At 44.8% G+C, this 12,046-nt stretch overlaps 1 protein-coding gene across 1 annotated transcript in view; it reads right to left on the bottom strand.

The window, feature by feature from the left end:
• The window catches only part of LOC146020999 (intelectin-1-like), a 37,462-nt gene extending 32,472 nt beyond the window's left edge, over window positions 1-4,990 (bottom strand). The window contains exons 1-2 of the mRNA XM_083154754.1: window positions 4,970-4,990; window positions 4,826-4,892 (exon numbers count right to left, since the gene is read on the bottom strand). Coding sequence (XP_083010880.1) covers window positions 4,826-4,892; window positions 4,970-4,972 — 70 coding nt within the window. The 5' untranslated portion in view covers window positions 4,973-4,990. The remainder of the gene's footprint in view (window positions 1-4,825; window positions 4,893-4,969) is intronic.
• Window positions 4,991-12,046: the final 7,056 nt, after the last annotated feature.

Here is a 12,046-nt window from a genome sequence, read left to right as displayed (position 1 = left end):
GGAATCTGCTGCGCTATATAAGATGCTGACAGCTGTAAATAAATATACCTGGGGTGACAGCAGCAGCCAGAGAGATTCCAACCCCCCCCCCCCCTCTCCCCTTCCCTCCCCCCCTCCCGGCCCCACGAATCCCCCAAACCACAAGTTTATTACTAAGTTTTTTTAAATCATTAATTAGCTTTAAATAAAAATCAAAGAAATCACCTTGAAAAACTTCTCCTCCTCTAGGCCACAGCCAGCGTTTGGGAAGGCTGTTAAGTGTTCACGCTGCTGTAGCCAGGGAGAAGGGACTCAGGTGACAGGTTCTGGGAGGAGTCGAGTGCTGCTGCGCTGCGCTGCCCGGAAGCCGGACCGAGCAGCAGCAGCAATTTAGACAGGAGAGAGGAGTGGACTGGAGTCAGCCGCCCGGACGGTGCGCTTGGCGGCAGGGAACGCCGGGCGAGCAGGGCAGGAGGCAGGCGCCGGGCAGGGCAGCTGCCGCGCACGCTGCCCGCTGCCCGCCGTTACCACTATTAGTATGATCCCTTACGCAGGGATCATTTGCGGAGGGGGGGCGGGCCGGCGGCGCCATTCGACCAATAGCCGCCCGGAGCATGAGCTCCGGTAGCTCCGCCCTCCCTACGCCTCTGCAAATGGGGGGGCGCAAAACATGCCTTTGTTCCGGGCACCGTGGCACCTAGCTACACCACTGCTTTCACAGCACGCATTACGGCCGTGCTCCCTTCTGGTTGCCCTCTCCCTGAGAGGACAGGCTAAATGTAGGCAACCCTGAAGTAAAGAGAAAGTGGTATAGGGACATATTCATTATTATGTGAGCCCAGCCCACCGAAATAAAGAATCCTTTAGAAAACCTTCAGAATATGTATTTGCCCTGATGTATTATTCCTGATTGCTGGGACAGTGACTCTGACGGGAGCTCATCCCGGTCATCAGCGAGAAGCAGACTGATCGCATTATGATCATTTTACTGTACTTCCTGTGTTGAGTTTTAGGAATCATATATCTCTTATCCCAATAATAGTTATTGAGATATTATATAAAATATATATTATTATATCTTGTATTGATATACTGTAATAACATATTTGACAGCTGCAATTATATTCTAATAGACTTTACAATACGCAGAGTACTTTTCACAAGAGTTCAAGTCTGATATTTATTTACAGGCAACACAAACCATTACAGAATACATGAACACAGTAATTGATGTATATGATATATATATATATACATATACACACACACACACACACACACATATACCTCCTTGCTTATATTACATAAAACAACATTAGACAATTGACAGACTTAGACTGCTACGATACTGACATAAATTATACCTATACCCATAAACGAACATTCATAGCTACCATGTTTACTGTCAGCCTCTCACTCCAGCCCATTCCTTGGTCCATCTCGCTTCTGATGTCGTCTCTCACTGCATATGCAGGGGTACTCGGGGCATTATGTGTAGCATAATGTGTGTCAATGTCATATGGGCATTATACTGCATGGCATATTATGTAAGGGGAATTGGTACTTGTGAGTTATCCGGGCGTCCGATTTTAAAATCGGGTCGGATCGGGACATCGCATCGCATCGCATGCGACCATCGGATGCGATGCCCCGATTTTTCCATAGGAATCAATGTTAAAATGGACTGAGTCCATTTTAACATGGAATTCAATGGGAAAAAGGGGTCCTTTTCATACCCCTACTATCCAAGTGGGCATGGAGTTGGATATAAACCTGTGGCGAGCGTAGCGAGCCACCGAGCCCGACGAGCGTAGCGAGCCCCGCGAGGGGACACGGAATACCGTCCCCTCGCGGGGCTCGCTTCGCTCGCCACGCTTCGGGCTCGGTGGCTCGCTACGCTCGCCACAGGTTTATATCCAACTCCATGCCCACTTGGATAGTAGGGGTATGAAAAGGACCCCTTTTTCCATAGGAATCATTTTAACATTGATTCCTATGGAAAAATCGGGTCATCGCATCCGATGGTCGGATGCGATGCGATATCGTATCGCATCGGATTGTATGCCTTAACTTAAGGCATACAATCAAAAAATCGGGAGCCCGGATAACTCACAAGTACCGGGGAATTACAGTGTGTGGCATAATGTGTAATGAGCATTATGGGGTTCTGCATATTGTGCAAGGGGCATCATGATGTGTGGCATTACGAATAATGTGCATTACTGTGTGTGGTTACTATAATGTGTTATGGGCTTTGAGGTGTGAAGCATAATGTGTTATGGGGATTATGGTGTTATTGTTACTTTTAGGTGACCACGCCAATTCCCCATGAAGCCACGCTTCTACAATTTTGCGCTTTTCACACATGGCACCAAAATGGCTAGTTACGGCACCTGAATAAGATAGTGCTACTGTGTAGTGTAATTTGGAGTGGGAGCATTGTGTGGCCACACCCCTCCCTTTGTAAAGTTTGGGTGGGCGCAAATTTATAGTTTGGGTGGGCGCCGAACCCCCTAGCACCGGCCCTGGTTCTGTTATTTGCATCCTGGGGTGGTAAGTACCGTATATACTCGAGTATAAGTCGACCCGAATATAAGCCGAGGCACCTAATTTTACAACAAAAAAACTGGGAAAACTTATTGACTCTAGTGGGACCCTCACTCGAGTATAAGCCGAGGGGGGCTTTTTCAGCATAAAAAACTGTTCTGAAAAAGTAGGCTTATACTCGAGTATATATGGTACATTACTTTATTTATACTTGGTTAATAAGGATGTATGGAACTGGGGGAATCAACATCTCTATCTGCTAATTAGCATGCCTTAGATATTTTGTCTCCTAAATTAATTCAGTTGCATTTGATATGTTACAAAGTGGTCATTCATATTATTTAGTAAAACACAAGCTATACTACAATGTCTAAACATTAAACTATGATATCCTAATTATTAAGCTATTCCTACTTTTATATATACACATACATAATATATACTATGGTTAAAATCACATTACATTAAAGATGGTATAAAATAATATCTATATTTCTATGCAAGCCACTTGCCTATATGGTAACACCTGCTGTGCCGAAATCACAGGCGAGGTCAGATACCTCACCCAAAATATCATGTGAAGGTAGCCCATATGACATTAGATGTGGCTGATGCTGGAAAAGTAGGGACTGCATTGTTACATTTTGGGGATACTTAGGGGTAAATTTACACAGATGTGAGTCATTCTCAAGATGGGATGTTGCTATGGGCAAACATCTATGGGATACAATCTATTATCTTCAATAGATCTCCAATTTTAGGAAATTTACCCCTTATTTATTTATTTACAGTTTCTTATATAGCGCATACATATTCCACAGCGCTTTACAGAGTATAGTTATTAGCAAAAACACATAACGAATTACAGCACAAGACAGTTTAGGACAAGTACATGGTTAATACGGATAGTTGCATCAGGGGACAGGACACTGAAGCAATCATCAGGGTGGCAGAGGTTTATATATTCTAAGAAAGGCACATGAGGAGAGAGGCCCCTGCTCGTGAGAGCTTACATTCTAAAAAGGGAGGGTTAGACAGACAGGGGTGACACAGAAGGGAAAGAGGTGAGCATAAACAGTAGGTTAGGATGAGAGATGGTCGGGTTTTATGCAGGAGGGTGGAAAGAGGTCAGCTTAGTCCTTGATATTTTAAGTCTGAAAATGAGCTGGGTCATCCAAGAGTAGACAGCAGAGAGACAGTTGGAGATATGAGAGAGGATAGAGGGAGAGCGGTCAGGAAAGGAGCGGTAGATTTCAGTGTTATCAGCATAGATGTGATCGTGGAAGGCGAGTGAGCAAATAAGCTCACCCATAGAGGACGTATAGAGATAGAGAAGAGGGCCAAGAATAAAATTTTGGGGGACACCTAAAATCAATGGAAGAGCAGGACAGGTGAAGTCATTAGAGGTACAGCTGGGCATTTACAAAACTCACAGTGCAAATACAATTATTAACAGTGATAGTAAAAGTTGTTTGCAGATGTAAAAATTATGATATTATGGTTGAGTAGCCAGATTAAGCAGCCAGAGGTAGTATGTCGTGAGAATAAATTGAACTCACTCAAAGCAGTCTTTGGTTTTCTCAGTTGTTATTTCTGTCCTTCTGTTTCACTTCAGTGTAACGCCAGTATAACGCCAGTATAACGCCAGTATAACGCCAGTATAACGCCAGTATAACGCCAGTATAACGCCAGTTATATTTTTATTATGCCGCACTTTAAAAATGATGCACTCAGCTAACCCATGCACACAGCCTATGTAATGATCTTTAAATGCATCTGCACTCATTAATTGGACTCGCCCCACCCAATCCCAACCCCCCTACTACAATGAATGGTAATAAAAGTTGCCTACATAAACATCCATGTATTCCAAAATAGCATGTGTCATTAAGAGTTATAAGATATTCCTCCCTTCACATAGGCAACAGAGATTTGCTTTTTAACTTGCAAAATTAAGTTTGTCAATAACACATTTCTGATATCTAAAGCAGTGTGCAGAATGATCAATTACCAAAGCATTTAAATACATCCAGCACCTGAGGTGTAATAATCTGCAGCCCAGCCAGACCAAGTATGTAGAATGCTGTTACCTATGACAATATCAAATCAATCTAGGACAGAGGGTAGAATCATCTGCAGCCCAGCCAGACCAAGTATGTAGAACCCCTTAATATTTGCTGGTACCAAGATGAGAACGTTACAATTTAGGGATCAATACAATGTAGAAACATCTTCATATCTGACAGACAGAATAACAGATTATGCGCTATATATGTAAATATTAATAGATTTGACTCACCACATGAGTCCCGAGCAGTGACAAGGCCGGCCAGCATGGCCACCAGCAGAATGTACACGGACACCTCCTATAGCAGAACATTTATTAATACATGTATAATACAGATATAAGTGTTTCATCACTCAGCAGTAAGTAGACTCTTACCATTCCTTTACTCGCTGTCCTGGGGAATGATGCTGTGGAATCACATTCCCTTTTATGCTGTAGTGTAGAACCGCCCACATTCCTCTTCCAAATGTCCAAATCTCTGGCCACACATCAGACCAACTTTCCTCCAACCATCCAACTAGTTGGTTGGATGGAATAAAAACCTGGTACTGGATGGGAGCAAATGTAATTTGTAATTAAGTCATTTGTTTCCCAAATCTGAAAATGGACAACAACTGTCACTCAGACAATGTACTATAGTTGGACCTATTTGATTTAAAAATTTCCCTGAATGTTTTTGTCCATTCTCCTGAGTTTGTGAGCAAATAGCTTATTGGCATTTGCTTCCATACAGTACCAGATTTTCAGTCCAACCAACCAACTAGTTGGATGATTGGAGGAAAGTTGGTCTGATGTGTGGCCAGCATTTTTTAGGTTGGTAAATAATGGGCATATATCAGTTAGTACATTATCCATTCATCTCATGGGGAAATCCTGTTCGCTAATCCGGTGTTGCTTTTGAGCAAGTAGGCAAAGCACTCTCTTTATATTGTAATTTTTATTGTAATAAATGGCGCAAGTAACGATATGTGAAACTATTAACACTTAGGGACCCAGAAATTAGGCAGATTGATCAGTTTCTTGGTTTTAGTGAAGGGGTTAATTCCCTCCGGGAGTTGAGTTAATACTTAACCTTTAATAATGAAAAAAAAAAAAGAAAAGGTTTAACACACATAAACACATATATATTTCTTAGACACACAGACAGATAGATATATACATACGGGAAGCGGTCATCTATTAGAATGAACTTAGGTCTACAGTCATTAGGTCGACCCCACTAGGTCGACTGGCAGGAAGGTCGACCTGACTTAAGGTCGACATGGGCCAAGGTCGACATGACTTAAGGTCTAATTTGCATAAAGGTCGACATGAGGAAGGTCGACTGGTCATAAGGTCGACATGGGGTTTTTCACTGATTTTTGAGCCGACATGTGCCGACAGGCAGTATTTCATGCCCTACCATCCACTAGGGTGTGGAGGAGGTTATTAAAGCTGTGGCGAGCGAAGCGAGCCACCGTGCCCGAAGCATTGCGAGCGGCCGATTCTCATTGCCAACTGTGTCCATGTCGACTGTGTCGACATCCGGGTCAAAAAACAGTGAAAAACCCATGTCGACCTTATGACCAGTCGCCCTTCCTCATGTCGACCTTTATGCAAATTCGACCTTAAGTCATGTCGACCTTGGCCCATGTTGACCTTCCTGCCAGTCGACCTAGTGGGGTCGACCTAATGACTGTAGACCTAAGTGTGGTCTGACAGATGTACCGATTCCATACATACAGTATAATGTGTTCCTAATTCAGAAAGTATTTGAGTCTACTATACCCAGGTGAGAAAGCCCTGTATTATACAGGCTATGTGACCTCATTATGGGGGAAATTTACTAAGATGTGTATTCTACTTCACATGTGATCAACCAATCCGATCCACTATCTTCTAGAGCAGGGATGGGGATCCTTCAGCCCTCCGGCTGTTGTTGAACTACATATCCCAGCATGCCCTGCAACAGTTGTAGCATGGCCACATAGCAAACCTGTAACAAGGCATGCTTAGATGTGTAGTCCCACAACAGCTGGAGGGCCGAAGGTTCCCCATCCCTGTTCTAGAGGGTGCTAAATAAGAAGTAGATTCTGATTGGTTGCCCATAGCAACATCACATGTGAAGTAGAATACACATCTTAGTAAATTTCCCCCTAAACCTTTTATAATTTATGGTTTCACTGGAAGTAATAAACTCAGTCGATCCTGTATTAAATGACACTACCCAGCCCCGGCATTTACAAGGACTATGGGGCAGTTCTGTACTGCTGACCCTTAATTTAACTTATATTGTCCCAAGCATGGTTAGGAAACATGTCCCCCTACCTGGCAATGTCACTAGCGGCTAGGCTGTTCATAAGCTAAAGATTGGTTCTGTCCGCAGAATCTTCACCACCACCGTGTGTAGAAGGCAATGCCGGGACTTTCATATTTATAAGAAAAGGGGTTAAATCCAATCATGCAGGCAGCAATGTCATTATCAGTACTTGCTAAATTTCCCATAATAAAGTTCACAATGTTATCTAGAAATATCGCACAATAAGCATATACGCCCATATCTGTAACTAGCCACGCCCACAGGGTGGAGCATGACACGCCCCCTTAACGTCATGACTTTTTCACATTTTTATGGTGTCAATGTCAGCACATGAGCACATGGACCCCCATAGAGTGTACCACTTAGCTTGCCATGCACAGATCCTGATGGGACAAATGGATGCACTGTCCAATAGGAGGGGATGAGTAGAGCAGGGGCTGTCCTTGCTAATAAGGGAATTTTTCACATGGGGTTTTACTCCGTGAGGAGTTGGTGTGTGTTCGCACAACCTAATGGATTAATGGATCCCTGATTCCAAACAGGGTAAGGAGACCCCAAAAAAGATTTTTTTAATGAAGAACGGGGGTGCTGTTCCCTACAGCATGGATGTATACATTTTACAGGAAAAGAAGGAAGGGGCTGTTTGTGGGAACGCACATGAAATTTTTCTTTAAAATATAACTTTTAATGGTTTTTATTCTAATATTCCCTATATCAGGGTATGGGAACTTTACATAAACATCTGAGATTTTGAAGAAGTTAAAATCACATACAATACATACACAAATACAGATAGTGTGTTCTAAGAGAAGAAAATAAATGTGTTTTAAAAATTTACACGAGTGTCCGTTTTATGTGGCCCTGATGGAAAAATGAGTTTTGTTGTTGCTGTTATTCAGCGGTAAGGACTCTGATGTTACACCCTGTTGTCACACTATTCCAGTTTATAGTATAATGCTGTTTAGCCTATTGACACAGGGCACAGTGATCAGTAGGAGTTACACATTGTTATAATTAATTTCGGGCTTTGGAGTGGTATTTCGCAGATGTATAGTTTGTTCTGCGCCCTCTCCTGGTCGATCTGAGTATATCAGTCTAAATATATCACTTTGCCCACAATTGCTGGGTTATATATATTGGAGCCCTCTCCTAGAGATCTGATCACACAGTGTACTGCAGTGTGCTATTTATATATATTTTATGCACCACTGATTCACAGAGTCAGATCTGGGTATAGTATAATGCTAACCCATCTAAATTCTAACAAACATTTTACAAAACATTTTTCTACTACAAGCTATCTGGGCTAATGGACATCTCTAGGACAGACAAGGTTGTTAGGGAATTGCAATAGATCAGCCTGGGCGTCAGCATGTGTTACCCCACTGCGATAAGACAGACTTTATGCAGTGAGTTACAGGTTTATGTGTGACAGTAATCATAGGGGTATGCATCAGGGAGACTGTGGCTGAGTGCCTCTTGTCTTCGCCCACCCAATAGGAAACATTAGGTAGCCATCTGTATTTGTTGGGGGGGGGGGGGGGGGGGGCAGTCTGTGTGGTATGAAGTCACGGGCAGAGCATGATGAGCAAAGCGAGCCATGTGAGGGTACGCGTTACACTATTTGAGGGTCCAGGTCGACAGGTGTCAACATCGATACACAAAAAATTTGAAAAATGTTGACCTTTTCAACCTTTTGAACTTGTCAATCTTTTGTTGTCGACCTAGTGACTGTCCATCTAGATGCTGTAGATTTATGAATCCACAACCAGCGTTGAAACCCCGTTTACACTGTCTATCAAACTCCCACTGCCAGAGGTGCAGCCTCCTTGAAAGGGGGTGTGGCATCGGGGGACTCTTTTGCTTCTTTTTGCATCACTTTTGGGGAATACCCAGCCTCTCTGGAGATGGTGAATGGGCAGTATTAGCAGACTATTCTTCTATGACAGGAGTCGGGTGCTGCAGGAGAATATCACCCGGCAGCACCCATCTCCTGTAACTACAGAAGAGCTGGCACTTTGGTGTAACCCCCTTCGAGCACGACAACCGGGGGCAGGGTGCACTGCCTGCGTCCAGCTTCTCTCGTCACTGACATCGAAATGTAAACAAATAAAGACTCCTAAAAGAGGGTGGTGCCTCTGCAAAGGGGGCAGGACCTCATGGGAAAGCCACAATTGAGAGCCACACCCCCATTTTTGTCACTATGGGGCACACTGTGAGCTGCTGGCCATGTCTCCAGTCCCTCTGTCACCCGTGAATAGAGGCGCACAGCATCTATGCACTGCTGTTTTGAGAGAGCAGCGAGTGACAGGGGCCCTCCCACACCCTTTGCCGCAGGACACTGCAGCCAGCCCAAAAAAGGAATGGTCTCACAAAAATCAGGACAGTTGGGAGGATACGCATACTGAATCTGTCCGCATTTAAGGGGCATATCCAATTAGGCACAGGTTTTACCATGTATAGAATGCTCCACATTATGGCCCTTATTCTGGTTCATTCGCAGTGGCCGCTCGTTCCCACAGGGACCGATGTTTTGTGTACGCGCAGCAGCATTTCTGCACATGTGTATACACTGGGTGCGTGCGAACGCAGCAAAAAGTTTGTTCGCCGGGTGCACGCACCCAGCCTTGCGAGCGGGGGGGTGGAGAGGGGCGTGGGGTTGCGGGCTGGGCCATTAGCATATGGATATGCTGAGCGTACACATGCTAATTTGTCCCTGACGCACATGCGGGGGGGGGGGGAGGTTTCGGGCGGACAACTGACATAACCAGATGCCAGCTGCCCGCCCAATTCCCTACAATTCTGCGCACATATGTAAGGGTGGTCTGGACCACCCTGACATATACTTGCGCCTTCGCCATCATTCGATGCTCAGCGACGATCAAAAGATGGGAGAGGTTCCCACTGGCATGCGAATGTATGTTCATGTGAAACTCGCAAGGATGCAAATTTGCACCTGAGCGCGTCCACCAGAATAAGTGCTGGAATCTATCGATTTCCCCATCTGATAAAACCCACAGTGTGCATTTTTGCCGCCGATTTTATCGAAGCTCATGAGACTGCAAGTAAAAATCCCCGCTACATTCTTTGGCTGGACCTAATTGATAAAGTCCTAGAGGACAAATAGCTAAAGAGTTTACTGATATGACCCTTAAGCTGTGTGCAAAGATCTCATTGCAATGCCCTTGCAATTTGACTGACAGGAAGTCAGCGTTTGTGGGTAGTAACTGGCAATGTCAGAAAAAAAGGCAGAAGTGCCCTGGCGTTTAAAGGTAGGTTGTATGATGTCAGCGCCGGCACTGATCAGCCTGTCTCTGTCGCAGAGTTGTGGAAGGGTCAGACTTGCACAGACTGGGGAAATCATTGCATGGTGAGTGAATTGCATATGGATGTGCAACAGGAGAGCAAATAGTGATATTTCCCGCAAATCACTTGCAGACTTGCACAGGGGTTCTCACTGTGTCTGGGCTGCGTCTATCCAGTCTCAGTCATCAGCAAATTTGCAGATGTTCAACCAGATCTGTGCACTGGCGTAACTAAGCCACCGCAGCCCCCGCCGTGGCGGGGAGGCGCAGAGTAACTATGGGCGCCGGGGGGGCTGCGGTGCTATAGTTACCCGCTGCGCTGCTGCCCGGCCGCATCTTCGGTCACTGTCCCGTCACTCGCTCCCGGCGCCGGCTCCTGCTGATAATGAAAAGTGACACTTAGAAAATGGCTGCCCCCGTATTGCAGACAGTTTTGGCAGCCATTTTCTAAGAGTCACTTTTCATTATCAGCAGGAGCCGGCGCCGGGAGCGAGTGACGGGACAGTGACCACAGACAGATGCGGCCGGGCAGCAGCGCAGCGGAGACTGGAGCAGCGGGAGACTGGACGGGACAGTGACCGCAGATGCGGCTCTGTCAGGTATGGAGGCGGGGGCGCCGAAAAATTTTTGGCGGGGGGGGGGGCGCAAATTATATAGTTACGCCACTGGATCTGTGTCAGTCCTAATATACTGTATATTAACAGTAAAAATCGGCAGGTGTAGGGCAGTTAAGCAGCCAATGAGTGAGCCAGCGCTCACCCTTCATTGGGCGCAGAGTCTGAAGGGAAGAAGCTTGACTGCAAGGATAGTGCGGAGAATAAACAAGAGGACGGAGGGCCCTGCACCTTAAGGCTTACATATTAAAGATATAGGGGTATATGTATGAAGGGGTGAGTCAGTGCCAATTCTGGAATATTTATATCCTCTTTTGTCTCCAATAATTCTGCTGGGCATACATGCCAGTGTAGGGACTTGCAGAGAATTGGGATCCCTTGATGTGGGCTGCAAGCTTAAATGTTTTTATTAAAATACAGCTGGTGCCATGTAAGATGGGTAAAACAGATCGGGGGCATTCGTTGTGGCATTCATTATTGATTGGTGCTGTTACATTTATCTCACATGCATAAACTCACGCATGCAATGTGGTTTTTGTTGCATTATCTCAACATATATATATATATTTGCGCATTGTGACTTTATTTTATAATAAAATGTTTATTTTGCTACTAACACAAACCCACCTTCATTTCAACTCATCTGTAGTGCAGACCCCCCCCCCTCCCTTCTTCCCTTAATGTGCTAAATTGTCAGTAATAGGCAATTGGGATCACCTTTAGGGTCTGGCTGCGTCTAATCCTTGTTACCCTAATTGTTCTGTCTTGGGTATATCTAATAGAAAAGACAAGAAGAAAAGGATGTCCTGTGTCGGTGCACCGATTATGGATAGAAATAAAATCTAACTTTTATTAATACATTTTAAGAACTGCGAGATAAAAACAAAATACAATAACAGACAGGGGTGGGATATAACACTCTTAAAACTAAGGTGGCAGGCAGACTATTGTAGTGTAGTATGATTTGTGTACTGTATTTATTGAGAACCATGTGCTGGTGGTCCGTGCAGGGGATAACCTGTGCGGGCCACTTGCTGGTGTCTTGGCACCGGAGGGTTAAATAACCTCTTTATTGTGTGCTCAATACCAGTTAATTGGTAACCTGGGAGGCAGTGGAATGCAGTGCCACGGCTAATGGAGGTTAGGTCACAATATATTCCGTGACCACCATCCCTGATTACCGGGTGCCCCTTATGAGCGCACTCTGTCAGATTGCACTTGATGCTCCCATTTG

This window comes from Crinia signifera, chromosome 7, assembly GCF_055691185.1.
Source record: "Crinia signifera chromosome 7, ASM5569118v1, whole genome shotgun sequence".
NCBI classification, from domain to species: Eukaryota; Metazoa; Chordata; class Amphibia; order Anura; family Myobatrachidae; genus Crinia; species Crinia signifera.
This window is presented reverse-complemented; position numbering and strand designations above follow the sequence as displayed.